The sequence below is a fragment of the Podarcis raffonei genome, chromosome 5, assembly GCF_027172205.1.
Source record: "Podarcis raffonei isolate rPodRaf1 chromosome 5, rPodRaf1.pri, whole genome shotgun sequence".
Classification (NCBI taxonomy): Eukaryota; Metazoa; Chordata; class Lepidosauria; order Squamata; family Lacertidae; genus Podarcis; species Podarcis raffonei.
The window spans coordinates 84,844,500-84,862,625 of NC_070606.1; the positions used below are offsets into that span (position 1 = coordinate 84,844,500).

The following is an 18,126-nucleotide window of genomic DNA, read 5'->3' on the forward strand; positions in this document are numbered from 1 at the left end:
GAAAACGAAAACAACCCCCCTCCCAAAACTAATAAGCCACCCCTGCATCTGCAACATGGGCACCAGAAAATTGTACCTTGTTCAGGAGAAAGCTACCTTATATACTGAGTCAGATCACTGGTCCAGCTAGCTCAGTACACTGACTGACAGAGGCTGTCCAGGGTTTCCAGCAGAGAACATATCCAGCAATAACAGGAGATACCAGGGATTGAATTTGGGACCTTCTGCATGCAAAGCAGATGCTCTACCACTGAGCTACAGCCCTTCCTAATTCTAGCCCTAACACACCCATTGCGCTGCTTTCACTGCATATTAATCTGAATATGTATTAAAATGCATACAACTGCCAAAACTTACACCACATTTGGAAAGGTGCAAAATCCAGTGGATAGCTAAGTTTCGATTCAGATTTTAGAATCATGCCATTTCATCCGGAGCTCTCCCCGAATTCCTCAAAGGGGAGAGTTGTAGCTCACTGGAAGAGCATCTTGTTTGCATGCAGAATATCCCAGGTTCAATCCCTGGAACATTCAGGATGGGCTGGGGGGAAATACACTCTGTCTGAAATCCTGGAGCGTCTCAGCCAATGTAAATGATGCTGGGCAAGATAGCAGGGCAAGTGCTCAGTGTGCTTAGGTAGGAGGGCTCTAGGACCCTGGCAGAGGCTTGTCCTCCTTCCCAAAGCCCAGCTTAAACCAGTGTCATGAGAGCTGTAGGGAGGGCATCAAATGGGCTTCATCTTACCAAGGTCCTCTTCTGGACACAGCCATGTTGCAGAGATTGATTATGTGGGTTATTCGTAAATGATAGCCCATGCCCTCGCCTCGCTCCCATGTTGTTTGTAACTAGGGAGGGTCATATCATGAACCACAGGTACATAAGAAGGGGAGCCATCTGTGTGCTGGAGAGCAGTACTTACATTTCTTTCCAGAATTTATACTTTCAGTACTGCTGGCTGTTTTGGTAGTTTTCTATTGCAAGGATTCGCTTTTCATGCTGGCTTCTGAAATTGCATACCTAAAAGTTTGTGTTGCATGCTGAGCACACAGATTTTGTGCAGATGGGCATTTTTGTTTGTTTGTGTGTGTGTGTGTGTGTGTGTGTGTAAACTGGGTCACTGGACACACAATTGCACTACTTTGGAGATTAAAATATTTTGGAGGCATTTTTGCTCCATGTAATCTTAATGCTAGGTAATATCCCGAATAGCAAGATTCATGGCCCTGAAATCTAATTCACTAAATCATTACTCATCTTGGAAGACTTTGTTCACCTGAGCAATCATAACAGTCGCCAATTTAACCTGCCACTGCATATTGTAATTAATATAACAGGTTTTCAGAAACATACAATACTTCATGCTCAATGTGCTAACTAGGATGGAGTAGCCCTCATAAAGTGTGCTTTGTATGCATCACATGGAAATATTTGCCGCAGAAACAAAACTCTCAGGAGGACCAATGGCTCAGATGATTGCTAATGGAATTTGCAGCTTTTCATGGATAAAGTCATGTGCTGAATTACGAGCAGGTACTTTAACAAACCATCTAAATTCCCTTCAAATTTAAATTTCGGTGGTGTTTGGTTCCATCTGTGATGTCATTGGCTTAACTCCATAGTCCCCATGCTCTACTGTAGCGGAAGCCAACATGGTGCCGTCCAGATTTTGTTGGACTACAACTACCATCATCACTGATAATTGGCCATGATGCCTGGGACTGAAGGGAGTTTCAGTCCAACAACTGGAGGGCACAGCATGGACTTTCTTCCTGTACCCTACTGTGGGTGACTAGACTGCTGACTCCCTATGTAGGAGAGAGACCCTGGGAGCACACAAGGACTTGCTGTGGCCACCTGGATGCACATTTGGAGATTAAGTCACTTGACTTTGGAGTGACCTAGAAGATGCAGTGCAAGCTGCAAAAGGGGCCTTCTTCACAGTCTGCACTGCCACATGGTAGGCACCATTATTCACACTAACCAGTGTTTGATCAGGTTCAGAGCAGGACTTGTGATACCACTTTAACTCTAGTTCATCTGCCTTGCTTCATAGCCCAAATAAGAAGGAGTCACTCCAAAGAGCCATTTGTTGGAGATGGAACTCAGGAGTAGTCATGTCAACTGCCCATTTCATTCAATAGCAAGATCAGGGTCTCAAGTACACCCTGCCAGCGTAAAAGAATCTTTCAGAGATATCTGAAAATCAGCAGCAAAAATCCCTGCCTAATCTATGTTTCAACAGTATTCCACTGTATGAGACTGCTGTTGGGGATTGGAAGGGCTTTGAAGAGTGTGTGGCAGAGGCAGGGGACCAGGGAAGTGACTGAGGAGAGGAGGCCAATAATTTATGGGGTGTCATGGGAGTGCCTGATCATCTCATCTGTCTCCTAAGAAATCTCTATGTGGGACAAGAAGCTACAGTTACAACTGGATATGGAACAACTGATTGGTTCAAAATTGGGAAAGGAGTATGACAAGGCTGTATATTGTCTCCCTGCTTATTTAACTTATATGCAGAATTCATCATGCGAAAGGCTGGACTGGATGAATCCCAAGCCGGAATTAAGATCGCCGGAAGAAGTATCAACAACCTCAGATATGCAGATGACACAACCTTGATGGCAGAAAGTGAGGAGGAATTAAAGAACCTTTTAATGAGGGTGAAAGAGGAGAGCGCAAAATATGGTCTGAAGCTCAACATCAAAAAAACGAAGATCATGGCCACTGGTCCCATCACCTCCTGGCAAATAGAAGGGGAAGAAATGGAGGCAGTGAGAGATTTTACTTTCTTAGGCTCCATGATCACTGCAGATGCTGACAGCAGTCACAAAATTAAAAGACGCCTGCTCCTTGGGAGAAAGGCGATGGCAAACCTAGACAGCATCTTAAAAAGCAGAGACATCACCTTGCCAACAAAGGTCCGTATAGTTAAAGCTATGGTTTTCCCAGTAGTGATGTATGGAAGTGAGAGCTGGACCATCAAGAAGGCTGATCGCCAAAGAATTGATGCTTTTGAATTATGGTGCTGGAGGAGACTCTTGAGAGTCCCATGGACTGCAAGAAGATCAAGCCTATCCATTCTTAAGGAAATCAGCCCTGAGTGCTCACTGGAAGGACAGATCATGAAGTTGAGGCTCCAATACTTTGGCCACCTCATGAGAAGAGAAGACTCCCTGGAAAAGACTCTGATGTTGGGAAAGATGGAGGGCACAAGGAGAAGGGGGTGACAGAGGACAAGATGGTTGGACGGTGTTCTCGAAGCTACAAACATGAGCCTAACCAAACTGCGAGAGGCAGTGGAAGACAGGATTGCCTGGCGTGCTCTGGTCCATGGGGTCACGAAGAGTCGGACACGACTAAATGACTAAACGACTAAACAACAACAACATGTCACTCACAAGATAGGAGGCAGGGAAGGAGGGAGAGTTGGGGCAGTCCAAGATGGAGGAAGGCACACAAGTTATGGCAGAGGAAGAAGGGACAGCTCAGACAAGGGATGGGTCAATAGATTCCCCATCTTCTCCTGCCCCACTGTCTCCTAGAACCAGGAGAGGCTTGGAGAGGGAAAAGCACTGACGACTTCCATGCTGGAGAAGTCTCAGGTAAAAGGCCTCTAGTGAGAAAGATGTATCCCAGAGCCCTCCCACTCTATGTACCCTCTCCTTCGGAGGGAGTGCAACCCCATCCAGGGCAGGAAATTGACCCATTTTGCAGACAAGGGAACCATTTACCCACAGAGCCTTCATCTTCCCAGTTTACTGGCCCTCATCCAGTCTACAACTGCATTAGGACACTGACCCATAGTTTGCATTGCTAGTCTTAATTTAGATGCTATGGAGCAGGGGTCAGCAAACCTTTCCAGCAGGGGGCCGGTCCACTGTCCCTCAGACCTTGTGGGGGCTGGGCTATATTTTGAAGAAAAAAATGATGCAAGAGTACCACGAGCCCCGGTGGCTGCTTACCTGTGTCTTGCGAGCAGCAGGGGCTGGCGGCGGTGGAGGAGGAGGGGGAGGGACGATGAGCAGCGTGCAATAGGGCTCCGGAGAGGGGCTGCTTAAAATGGCAGCCACTCGAGTGCTGCTGCTGCTGACACCAACAAAGCCCAGCCCCCTTCTTCCTCTAGGCAGGGCGGGGAGAAGCCAGGAGGAGGGAGGGAGGAAGCGCCGCCGCTGTCATGTGAAGGAGAGGGAAAGAACGCGTGCACTAGCAATCCACGTGGCGATTCCCAGGCCATCCGCAGACCGGATCCAGAAGGCAATTGGGCCTGATCTGGCCCACGGACCTTAGTTTGCCTACCCATGCTATGGAGCAATCATGCCACCAGGCTACATCTTGACCTTCACCTATGGCAGCAATACGTTCTTGGCTGACCCTTGAAGATGTGACATATGACATATTCTCCTGTGCTTTTTGGATAGATAGATCATGTGTAGGTACACACACAGAGAGAGAGAGAGAGAGAGAGAGAGAGAGAGAGGGAGGGAGAGAGAGAGAGAGAGTGTTACTGTCACTGTTATCCCCATTAAAGCATCCTTTCATCAATAGATGCAATGTAATGAGAGATACGTTTATCTAGGTTGCTGGCATTTCTGCAAGCCTGTAACCTACATTTTTATTTTCTGTTCAATGGATGAATGTTAAAGGATGACCCAAGCTAGAATATATTTTATAGGTGCTGAACCTGCAGAATACTACTGCTATGCTAGCAGAGGCATTTTCCTTATTATTCACTTGATTTACTTCTCGGAAGGTACATCTAGCATCAGTATTTTTAACAGGAAGAAGAAAGAAAAACTCAGTGGCTTTGCGATGTCCAAGTCTCAAATTATGTAATGGCTGCCATCATAAATGCTCAACTTGGAAGTTGCATCTATCTTGGTTCCATGCAAAACACAGAGGAATAATTTCACTAGCAGTTCCAGTTCCATTTTCTTAGCTCTAAACTGTAGATTGTCAGCCAATTGTCAACTGGCTTGGTGAGTTGGTATGTTAGAGAACCGACCTCCTAACTCCGGTATCAGGTATGGAGGTAGGGCAGAGTGACAGTAAGGTCAGGGCTACACAGAGACAGCAGCAGGAGCCCCATATTAGGTCCACTGGTGTGCCTGTGCTACCCCAACCTTGCTGCCACCCTACTCCACCCACACCATACCAGTAAGTGGCAGCAACATTGACATGGGGAGGGTGGCTCCACACCACCACACCACCGTACCAGCTGCTCCTGCCTTAAATTGTTTGTTCCTCATGTTTTCATGCAGCAGTTTTTGTTCACATTTGCAATGCATTGTGGGGATTTGTCCTCCATTTAGGATATCTAAATGTATAGTGATTCTGTTGCATGTATTTGTAACTGTGGTCACACCGCCTTGTGGGTTTTCTAGTCAAGTCACTCTCCAGTCATTTTCAGGCATGTTGTTTTTGTTCACAGCCACTCTGTGTTTAGGTTTTTGCAATCTTAAAAGCTGTGTAAAACTTCCGTCTCATTGACTGTCAGTGATGCCGACAGGATCTTTCTCTTCCACAAATCACGAAGTTTGCAGTTCAGCTCCATAATTCCAATTGTTTGAAAGCCATGCTCAGCAGGGATGCATGAAGGACCCAGCCTCCTCACCCACCACTAAACAGGACACTATTTACACACTTCTCCTCTATTGTCTAGCATTGGTCCTCATGCACCTGGAGTAATAGTTTGATATTTCTGGCTGTCTTTGAACACTCATCCATGTTGCTTCCTGTGGAGTTGTGACCTAGAACAAGACTCCATCTGATGACTCCAGTTCTCAAAACCCACATTGACCTGGCTGTTAGAAACCATCGCTTTGCCCCTTCCACTAAAATCTGCAATGTATCAGTGGGAGGTTTCCTTCCTGTTTCATAAAATCCTAGGTGATGGATTAAATGAAGGGAGGGTTATTTATAGTCTACATTATTTTCCACCCATTTTCATGAGGATTTACTAGTTAATGATTTCTCTCTCCCTCCCTCTCTTCCCTCCCCCTTCTCATATTGCAAAGTACTACTGCTTGAGGCAGTGCAATAAAAACATCATACATTTAATATGCCCCTGGTGCAGCAGGTGATGCCACAGCTGGGGATAATGGCAGGGCGAGACTGTCTATCTAAATCACTTCAGGTGCCCGTGGAACATTTTTCAATTGTTGAAAGCAATTTCTAAAAAAAAAAAATCCCTACCTCTTTTCCACCCACAAGAGGATCAGCAAAATCCCCAGCTCCTCTATGCAGCTACATTAGGCTTTGAAGCTCACGAATGTTTCGAGAGATCCATGACCACTGATGCAATCAGGGAGTATTCAGTATATTCTGCGCTCTCTTTTCCGGTTCCATTTGGCTGCTTGAGAAGCAAGTGGAAATGAGCAATTGAGAGGTGGGGGGAGGGGGCGTTGAAGGGAAATGGAGAATTGTTTTCCCCATTTAGGCTTTGTCAGAGAAAAACAGTTTGGCGCCCGTTCGCTTCCAATACAACACCTGTTTTCCCAGTGTTCTGAACAATGCCTGCTTTACATCGAAACAAACAACGATCTTAACATTAAAATGAAATGAGCAATGAGACATAAGGGATGCTTGTGTTGTATACAAACAAACACACAAGTTGTTCTTAGTGTCCCTTCTGCTTTGCTGCCAGAAGGCTCAAGGGACAGTGGTTTGCAGGGGGCCAAATTGCACATGACTTGGTGGGTGGAAGGATCAGACCATTTCTGGCCCAGGTTCATTTTGCATGTCATCTACAAGGCCATTCTGCCCCACTTCTGCAGGAGCTTACATTTAAACAAACAAACAAACCAAAAGCTGCAAGGAAAGGCACCTCTAAATGCTATCTGATCACAAAATAAGACTCTAAAGATGCATTTCATCTCAATGTATGCATTTCCAAATTTGAGCCGAGAGCTGTAATGCAAAATTCAGAGGACAAAAATGTGAAGGACAATTCGCGCTTCCATTCACATATTTGTCTAGAAGGAGTAGATCAGATCAGTTTCACATTGGAATTCACATAAATCAATTTTTTTCAAGCATCTTCTCTTACAGAAATGAGAGGCCCAATCAGGAGCATGTGGTGAAGGGTGTTAATGCTTTTCATCTATGCTGCAGTACCACCACCACCCTAATTCTCGATTTGTCTTTGGTTGCTATTTGGCACAGTGTGGAAGGAAGCTTCCTTCTTACAGTGATTTTTATGAAACCCACATTGTAGAAGGGAAAAGTTAACACTTCCATCCCCACATGCTGGAGTCCTGATCCTCATTGGGCAACTCTGCAGCCATTCATTACATGATTTTAAGGATCCATGAAGCTGAAAATTCAATGTCCAGCCTTAAGAGTTCAACTTTTCTGCACCTGTTCCATGATTGTTGTTGTTGTTTAATCGTTTAGTCGTGTCTGGCTTCTCGTGACTCCATGGACCAGAGCACGCCAGGTACTCCTGTCTTCCACTGCCTCCCGCAGTTTGGTCAAACTCATGCTGGTAGCTTCGAGAACACTGTTCAGCCATCTTGTCCTCTGTCGTCCCCTTCTCCTTGTGCCCTCCATCTTTCCCAACATCAGGGTCTTTTCCAGGGAGTCTTCTCTTCTCATGAGGTAGCCAAAGTATTGGAGCCTCAGCTTCAGGATCTGTCCTTCCAGTGAGCACTCAGGGCTGATTTCCTTAAGAATGGATAGGTTTGATCTTCTTGCAGTCTATGGGACTCTCAAGGGTCTCCTCCAGCACCATAATTCAAAAGCATCAATTCTTTGTCGATCAGCCTTCTTTATGGTCCAGCTCTCATCACTACTGGGAAAACCATAGCTTTAACTATACGGATATGATTATCACTGAATAACTTGAATTGATACAGATGAGTAGCTGAGATTATATTTGCATTGTGTCAGGTCGCTTTGATTCTTGTATTAAAAAAATAAGCATTTACATGGTGGCAAGAATCTTCACAACGTGGAATTCTTGGTAACATATATGGTTCTGTTTTTGGCTTCATAACAACTCTGTGAGGTAAAAGTGCATTTTGAAGGATTTTGCATATGGTTTCAAGAAGCACAAATTACTAAACTGAATTTATCTCTCCTCCCTAACCCAGAGAATTGCATTGCCCACCCATCACACCTGTAATACATGGATTCCTATCCCTTCCAAACCCCTGTCCATCACAATGGTAGGTATCTCTCTAGTTCTTCTGATAAAAAGAACAATACAGATAAACAGCTTAAATATTTGCTAAAGCAAATTAGAGATGCTCCTTGCCTTTTAAAAGAAAGCTAACACTGTGTTCTGAAAGTTATTTTTTTTTAAGATCCACATACAGCCAAGAGTAGCTATAGCATGTCTGTCAACCTTTTCAATGCAATTGCTTCTGAACTGTTCTGTAATAATATCTTACATAACTTTTTATTCATCAACAGATTGACAGAGGCAGCACCGCGTCCGAGAATAACCCTGACAATAAAATTACTGTGTCACACTATTATTAGCACCACAATCAGTCAAATGCTTGAGATTTTAAAAAGAAATGTGAGAGCACTGATATCTTGTCAGCAACGTGCTAATGACGGCAATTCATGGTCACTGAAATCGTGCACTGAGACTTAACATTTCAAGGGAAAGAAGGGGCTTTTGATCTTCTGTCTTGATCTTGTGTTCTCAGTCATTCTGCCTTTGGAGTTGCTGGCATATATAAGATATTTCCTTTTCCTTTTCTTTCTTTTTCTGGCCAGGTATCAGTCACAATTCGTTTCTCTGATAGGTACGTCAAGCACTGACACTCATATGTCCTGCTTCCAAGGTCAAGCTGAAAGGAAACAGGGAGGCGGCTTAGTCAGAGACAATATTGCATAGAGCTGAGGTCAAAACCCTCTGGGGACCTAGGGGCACATTTGCAAAGTGAAAGAACTGTTTCAAATATTATTTCATCAAGGGGCAGAGAAGAAGACCCTGTGGGCACCAGGAAAGGCCTCTTTGGGCATATGTGTGCCCATGGGCACCACATTGGCAACCCGTGGCATAAGTAGGGAAAGGTCATATATATGATGGCCCCCTAACCACATAAAAAGCTCCTGTTGGAAGAAAATTAAAACACCAGAAATTAAGGATTAATGTAGCCATCTCCCTGATGGGATAAGGTGTATCCACAGCAGTGACCGGAGGAGGAATGACTGCTGGGAGGAGAAATACTATGGTGCATCTGCAGTAGCACAACTGGACGCCTTCATCTGCCCCAGCTGCAACAAAACATGTCTCTCCCAGATCAGTCTCTATAGCCACAGCAGGCACTTTAAACTTCCAGCACTTTGACTTCACCTCCAAAGAGCACATTCCTCCATTGTCTCAAGACAGAAGGATAACAACAACAACAACAGCACTATTTTTCTAGAAAAAGAACTCCCCATGAATACCTCTCTTGTTCTCAGAGAATGGCAAAGGCACCCACTTGAGGGGTACTGCAACCCACCTAAGAGGTGTCAGAACTAAGTCCTGCCATGTTCTGGTTGAAAAAAAGCAACCCTGAACAACACACACATGGTTTTAAACATATAACACTTCCCTGTGTGCAGTCATGACATTCATTCTACATAACTTGGGACTGGAGTTTGCCCCTGCCTGAACATTTAGGAGATTCTGAAGTTCTGGTAGTCTTCAGGAGACAAATTCAAGTGTTTTAAAGCTTTTTCCCACATGCAGAGCACTAAAGTGCATCCTCTACAACCAGACTTTGAGAAATATGAAAGCAAGGCTCTCCTGGACATCTAGCCAAGAGTCACTACTATATTGCTCTGAAGGTGTCATTCATGAAGTCTGAGCTGCCATTTGCAGCAGCACTTCCATGATCCTCAGGATGGCAACAAAAGACAGGGACCTTTCAGCTCAGCATGTGCACGAGAACACAGATCTGATCCATGCATCTATATTTTAAAGCAACCATAGAATCGTAGAATTGGAAAAGATCCTGAGGGCCACCTAGTCCAAATGATCTCAAAGAGTGGTGCTGGGAACTTCTTCTGCCTGAAACCTATGAGATCTGCTGACAAGTCAGAGCAGCCGGTGCTAAGGCTAGATAGAGCAATCTTCTTCTTTGGCGATCACTCGTAGCCGAGTAAGACTGTCTTCTATAAACACGGTTTTAACAATGAATCCGTAAGTGATTGTGGAGGCCAATTCTGGATCCACACGTCCCTCCACTGTGGGAACATTGCTTTCCGGGAGGGAGTTGATCACGGTGTGGATTTGCCAAGCATGCCTTCCTCGTAGCACATTTCTCCTGTGTGTCCTGAGTCTGAGTGTCTTCAGAGCCCATGACACCTTTGGTAAAGGCTGTTCTCCAACTGGAGTGCTCGCAGGCCAGTGTTTCCCAGTTGTCATTGTTTATACTAATTTTTCTTAGATATGCCTTGAAACAGTCTTTAAACCTCTTTTGTTGACCACCAGCATTACGCTTTCCATTTGTAAGTTGGGAATAGAGTAGTTGCTTTGGAAGACGGTCATCAGGCATCCGCACAACATGACCAGTTCAACAAAGTTGATGTTGAAGAATCCTTGCTTCAACACTGGTGATCTTTGCTTCTTCCAGTACACTGATATTAGTTTGCCTGTCTTCCCAAGTGATGTCCACAGGGCAGGATGATATTCTACTTTGAGAAACACATTTTCAAAGTATTTAGCCTGAGGTAACAAGAATGCAGCGTGTGGGAACCTTGAGGTGTCAGGACCCAAACCTGAGACATAGGGATGGCCCCTGGAGATGTCAAAAGGGCAGGCCCTGGAGATGGAGGTTAATTGGGAGAAGGGAGTAGAAGGTAGAGACCCCGTGGACCCCGAATGTCTATGCTATAATTTTCAGCCAGGTCCTACTGGGCTGAAGCTTACAAGCTATATACAGTCTTAATATGTTTTCTTTCCATTATTAAAGGGACTGTCACCCACCTGGAGATGCAAGCCCTTCATCTGCCACCAGCAGGCTTTAGGTGAGGCCTGGTGGTCTGGCAACCCTAACAGTGTATGCTTTTTCAACCCCTGTTTTGTTTCATTTTCTTACGTCCACAACATTCCTGTGAGCTAAAGTTCGATAATGACTTGTCCACTGAGCGTCAGGGATTTGGATTCCAGCTCTCTGAGATCTTCTTCTAACACTAGCTGCAACACCACACTGGTAATAACACTCTGAATTTAATCCCATGATGGTGGTGATTTAATGCTTCAAATTGTAATGGAGGATTTCCTGCAGAGGCTATTTCTGCAGGAGGTGAGAAAAAGAAAAGTATGAATGTGTGGTCAAATATCACGCTGACATTGTGCCACAGGAGCTGGGTTGCTTTTTCTAGTGATGTGTGTGTGTGTGCTGAAGTTAATTAGCTCACAATATACAAATGGTTTTAGCCTGTGAGCTCAATATGTGAACTCAGAACATTAAATTGCTTCTCATTTTCAAGTCAAACAGAGCACTCCCTAACGCAAAAGAATCAACTTCCATTTCCAACTCAGTGATCTCAGTAAAATGGGTCACTCTGTTTTAGAAATGACTTAGATTCATCATAAAGAAAGTGTCTTAACCCTGCTATAATTCCACACTATTTAGTTAGGCTATTACTCATGGAAATGGCCCAGTGAAAACCCAGGTTACATGAGCACGTTAAGTGGTCCCAATTATACAGTTAGCGGTCCTTTGCCTCCCAACCTGTACCTGTATTTCACAGTCCAAAAGCACCATCAGTACAAGCAAAGTTAGGATGCTACACAGCAAAGGATCTGTGTAGACATTTTATAAGCAGTGCCATCCTTTTCAGTGTCTGGGACAGAGAACATGGTATCACCCACTAGTCTTCCACATAGAAAGCAGCCTTGTATTGAGACCATTTATATTTCCTAGGACTTCTGCATAAGGTAAAGGTAAAGGTACCCCTGCCCGTACGGGCCAGTCTTGCCAGACTCTAGGGTTGTGCACTCATCTCACTCTATAGGCTGTCCGCAGACACTTCCGGGTCACGTGGCCAGCGTGACAAGCTGCATCTGGCGAGCCAGCGCAGCACACGGAATGCCGTTTACCTTCCCGCTGGTAAGCGGTCCCTATTTATCTACTTGCACCCGGGAGTGCTTTCGAACTGCTAGGTTGGCAGGCGCTGGGACCGAACGACGGGAGCGCACCCCGCCGCGGGGATTCGAACCGCCGACCATGCGATCGGCAAGCCCTAGGCGCTGAGGTTTTACCCACAGCGCCACCCGCGTCCCTGAGGACTTCTGCATACAAAGTATCTATTCCACCACGGACCTAGGGATTTTCTTGTGATCTCCTTCAGCATATTTAAAAGTCGGGAGAGGACTCCCCCTTGACATTTAATCCCTTCCAACTGTCCACTTTCTTCTTATTCTCAACTCTCTGCCTCTGAAAACTCTGATTTTAGTTGCCATAAAAGGTCAGGAAATGGTTAATTATTCAGTTTACTCATTGTATTTTGAGGAGGCAGTTCCAAGGGTGGGAGGGGGGATTTTCTGCCTTAGCTGCCAATATAACTTGACCAGACTTGGGTACTATTTGCCATGTTGGTGGGGGAACCATTTACTGTTCTGCTTCAGGCAGCAAAAATACATTGGGCTGCCTCTGCAGAGAAATGTACCCCAGGACTTACATTTTGTGAAGCTGCATGCCTCACCCCCAAACACTCCATCCCTGCTTCAGAATGGGGGATACCCAGAGGACTTTTTTTGAACTCTTAAAAGGTGAATAAAGTTTTTACCAGAAGAGAGACAGTGCTGCAACTCTCATACTAGAATTGGCGGGACTGTGGATTCAGAAGCAGACCAATATCCAATCTGGGTCATGATCCACTTGGATCAAATCCAGGTGGTCCACTTCAGAATATGGGTTGGGCAGATTCCTCCCCTTACTTAGCCCTTAATAAACTCATTAGGATGGATAGCTGCTGAAAAATGAGAAAGCCTTTAATTTCCTGTACAGCCTAGGACCCTCATATCTACGGGATCGCCTCTCCTGGTTTGTGCCACGGAGGACCTTACGGTCTTCAAACAAAAACATCTTGGAGGTCCCAGGCCACAGAGAGGTTAGGCTGGCCTCAACCAGAGCCAGGGCTTTTTTGGCTGTAGATCCGATCTGGTGGAATGCTCTGTCACAAGAGACTAGGGCCCTGCAGGACTTGACATCTTTCTGCAGGACCTGCAAGACAGAGCTGTTCCACCAGGCCTTTGGCCAAGGCACAGCCTGACCCCCTCCTTTGGTAATTCTTCACAGAACTCTAGCCCAATGGTTGCCATCAATTTGATTTGAACTGATTTTATAATGAATTGATTTTAGAATTCTATATTATTTTACTGTTGTTAGCCGCTCTGAGCCCGGCTTCGGCTGGGGAGGGCAGGATATAAATAAATTATTATTATTATTATTATTATTATTATTATTATTATTATTATTATGGTAAAAAGGTAAAGGGTAAAGGGACCCCTGACCATTAGGTCCAGTCGTGGCCGACTCTGGGGTTGCGGCGCTCATCTCGCTTTATTGGCCAAGGGAGCCGGCTTACAGCTTCCAGGTCATGTGGCCAGCATGACTAAGCCGCTTCTGGCGAACCAGAGCAGTGCACGGAAACACCGTTTACCTTCCCACCAGAGCAATACCTATTTATCTACTTGCACTTTGATGTGCTTTCGAACTGCTAGGTTGGCAGGAGCAGGGACCGAGCAACGGGAGCTCACCCCGTCGCAGGGATTCGAACTGCCAACCTTCTGATCGGCAAGTCCTAGGCTCTGTGGTTTAACCCACAGCGCCACCCTCTTCCTTGTTATTGTGGTAAAAGGACGTATATTCCAAAGAAGGTTTTATTTTTATTGATAAACTTACAATTGCTCATGGGAAAGGCAGGGGAAAGGAATGCAGCTCAAGCATTAATCATTGTTCAAAGGTATGACAGCAACTTGCCATATCACCAAAACGTTTTCCTTTGCAAATCCAGCAACCCCTAAAAATGTATCATTCCTAGAAGCTGATTATAAAGCAATTTAAAGGAGCATGTTAACACAGAACAGAAGACCAAAGGACCAAAAGGAACAAAAGCAAAGCCAGCTCTTTGTACAAATAGTTTTCCACGCCATCAGCCAAGTTGTTTTACCATTGCTATGGCAACTGTAGTAAACCACTGGTAGCTTCCTGGGATACACTAATATATCTTGGCTGTTTATGCCACAAAATTTGCTGCTGCATATGGGGAGAGGCGAAGCAGCCAAGGAAAATTTTCTGGGATTATATACAGTTTACACTGGGGCAATAAAATGTGTTCATTTAGCTTGTATTTGTTTAAGTGGTTTCAGGCTTAAATGTCAGAAACACCATCTCCTGCTGAAAGTTCCAAGAAAATTCTGTGCAAACCAAAAAAAATAAAATAAAAGGAAAGGAAACCCACAATGTTTTAAGGTTGTTAATGGTTTATAAAGGTCTCTTCACCTCTCTTAGAATCTAAAGAGCTTTGAAGACATACAGAAAATACCACATTCCCACAGAGCTGATTTGCACAGTATTTACTTTTGTATATAAGAACATCCCCAGCAATCCATAGAAATATGACGATATTAAAGATTAGGGTATAAGAAGGCACCATTTTCCGTTGCAGCATGTGTTTGCTCCACGCAGCACTATTTCTCTTCTGCTGCAATTCATATTCTACCCCAAACCACATTATTCATCTTTCTGTCCACTGTGGTGAAATGTGATTTACATGAGTTAAGTAAATAATTGTGTGAATCACAAAAGTTACTCTTCCATTCCACTGATTTCATTGTAAAGGAAACACAATGCAAGTGGCAGGGGTGGGGAAAACATAAACAGTTATGTTTCATTTGCAGATTGAAAGCAACAAGAACAACAAGGCACCAAGTGAGCTGTCCTGGGGGGAGCATTGCACAAACAGGAGCTGCTGCAGAAAAGGTCTATTCTTGCATTGCTGCCCTCCATGTTGCAAATATTAATACAGTGGTACCTTGGGTTGCAGACGCTTCAGGTTACAGACTCTGCTAACCCAGAAATAGTACCTTGGGTTAAGAACTTTGCTTCAGGATGAGAACAGAAATCATGCGGCTGCAGTGGGAGGTCCCATTAGCTAAAGTGGTACCTCAGTTTAAGAACAGTTTCAGGTTAAGAATGGACCTCCAGAACAAATTAAGTTCTTAACCTGAGGTACCACTGTACTGCATAGTTTGAAATGACTGAATTCATAAAAACTGACTCCTTTTTGGAAATAAAACATTGTCAAGGCCCACAAGTTTAATGAAAACTCTATTTGCAGAACCTTTTTCAAAACATAACAAAAAACAGTAAATGATATATCCAAACAGTTCCATAAGGCATATGCCAATCCAGCACATAGGCTTAGCATCTTACAAAATATGAAATGCTCCAAATAGATGTATAAGCAAAAGTCTCCTTCCTTACAACATCCATTTTGCCTGGAGCTGTTTTCCTGGAGAGCTTGATTTACATCCTTACTCCATGGAGCCTGGGAACAAAGAACTAAAGGCAACTCCCTTCAAAATGGTGCTTTGCAATTCAATAGCCTCCCATGTGATCTAAGGTTAAACACTCACGTGTCAGATAGCAGAATACATTCAACAGTTAATTATCAACTCAGTTAAAGCTCAGAGTTCCATTCTTGCTCTTAATTTAGCTTCAATGGATTCTCCCCATGTTAAACATTTTCACCATTACACAGGCATTCACCATTTCACTGTCAATTAAACCAATTATACATAATGCTCCAGACCTCTTGCAGAGGAGGCACACAAAGAAGTGCCTAGGATGATGATTGTAGGATCTAGGTTGGTTCATATGGAGAAAGGCAGTCCTTGAGGTATTGCAGTCCTGAGCTGTTTAAGGCTTTATAGGTCAAAACTAGCACATTGACGTGGCTACGGAAACTAATTTACAGCCAGGGCAGTTGGACCAGGATTGGTGCTGTAAGCTCAAACCCAGGGAGCAACCTGGCCAATGAATTCTACACCAGCTGAACCATCTTCAGAGGTGGTCCCATGTATTTCTCTGTGTGTGTGTGTGTCTCTGCTCTCCTCTTTTCTGATTTCAAAAGATATTTTTACTGTACCATGATTAACCACGAGCTCCTTTTTAACTGATCACAAGGTTTTAAATAGATGGATCTAACCAATGAATCAACTCAACAATGTGGCTGTAAGAAAGAAGTATATAAGGAAAGAGAGCTATTACTGTTCACCATGGGGGGTCTGAAAGGTTGCTCCTTTTTTTAACCAAAAAAAAAAAAGTCACCGTGAGATTGAGAATCCTCACTGCAAGGTCATTTTAAGTGTGTCAGCTTCACCATGTTGTACTATAGGGTGAGAATTAGCAGAATGCAAAACAACTACAAAACAAAATACAAAAACCATCTGGCATGGAAACTTGTACTCAGCAGATGCAGTGCCTTTGAAAGCGGACCATTCATTTTTATTGTGCACTAAAATTAGATTTAACGTGTACTCAAAAGCATAACTAAAACAGATTGCCCCTTCTAGCATTTATGTTGCAGGCATCAACAAGAGACTGTATCTGCTGATTCTTTGCTCAGACCTTTGATCTGCTTATTATCCCTGTCGAGATATTAAATGGGGAAACATCTTTCTTTCATCTAACTGTAACTCCAGGTAATCACGTAAATTGTTCCCTTAAACTTGTTAGCTGTTCAAAAACAGCCCCCTTTTTTGAAAACAAAAAACAAAACTCACGTTCTTTCAACTTCAGGTTCTTCCTGAAGTTGTGAGAGCCAGTGTGGTGTAGTGGTTAAGAGCGGTAGTCTCGTAATCTGGGGAACCGGGTTCGCGTCTCCGCTCCTCCACATGCAGCTGCTGGGTGACCTTGGGCCAGTCACACTTCTTTGAAGTCTCTCAGCCCCACTCACCTCACAGAGTGTTTGTTGTGGGGGAGGAAGGGAAAGGAGAATGTTAGCCGCTTTGAGACTCCTTAAAGGGAGTGAAAGGCGGGATATCAAATCCAAACTCTTCTTCTTCTTCTTCTCTTCCACTTGAAATCCATCAGGTTACAAAGCCGTCCCACTGGAAGGGAGAGCATTTATTTATTTATTTATTTATTTATTTATTTATTTATTTATTTATTTAACAAAATATTTCCCTAACAGCGTAAAAAACCAACACTATAGTGGCACGGGGGGGGGGTATTTCCTCTTTGCCTGATGCCCCAGTAGCCACAATTTTTTGAACAACAATATCACAAAAAAATGGGTTGGATTAGCAACGGCCCCATTTAAAACATGTGCATGAATGCAAGTGCATATAGAAGCTGCTGGCCTGTGGAACTACCAACCACAAGAAGAGATGGTAGGCAGTTTCACTGATTTGAAGAAAAAATGATTAGATGGCTTAGGGGTGTTGCATTCAATGTGTGTACAATTGTACCTGTCTACACAAATTGTGGAGCTGTATACAGTCGTACCTTGGTGGTCAAATGTCTTGGTACTCGTACGTTTTGGTTCCCGAATGCTGCAAACCCAGAAGTGAGTGTTCTGGTTTGCAAACGTTCTTTGGAACTGGAATGTCCGACGCTGCTTTCTCAGCTTCCAACTGAGTTCAGGAAGCTCCTGCAGCCAATCAGAAGCTGCACCTTGGTTTTTGAACATTTTCGGAAGTCGAACAGACTTCTGGAATGGATTCCATTTGAGAACCAAGGTACGACTTTACTTGGACACCTATTGTTCACATGTAACATTCAGCAATTACACAGTCTGTGTACCTGTGCACAGAACTGTTGAACCATACAAAGCAACAGTGCATCACCTGTCACACAACTTATACCTGTGTCAAGCGAGTGTGTACTTGTGTTTAGTGCAATGTGTCCACAAGTCTAAAATCAGAAGCACTGAGATGCAGGAAATGCCGTCCTGTATCTCACCAACAGGATTCTCTGCAGAGCCTATCTGGGTGCCCTTTATGTATGAGCTATGCAATATGGTCAGTCTAAACTTGTGAATAGTCACGGTTTCGGCAAAATCCTGCCAGATATGCTTCAGATATTTGGCACTTTAACAAGGAGGTTTTTAATCACAATCAGGCCAACACACTTATGACTTCCCCTTCAGATCATGTGTTAAACATGCAGA

General features: G+C 44.2%; 1 protein-coding gene across 2 annotated transcripts in view; it reads left to right on the forward strand.

Annotated features, from left to right (window-relative positions):
* Positions 1–18,126, forward strand: part of LOC128414733 (uncharacterized) — a 165,695-nt gene that overhangs the window by 11,566 nt on the left and 136,003 nt on the right. Inside the window, exon 2 of one of the 2 annotated variants that reach the window (XM_053390442.1) lies at positions 2,634–3,362. The exons of the other annotated variant lie outside the window; for it this stretch is intronic. Within the exon in view, the coding sequence (XP_053246417.1) occupies positions 2,634–3,227 (594 nt within the window). The 3' untranslated portion in view covers positions 3,228–3,362. Of the gene's footprint in view, positions 1–2,633; positions 3,363–18,126 lie in introns of those variants that run through there. 2 annotated transcript variants of the gene reach the window in all.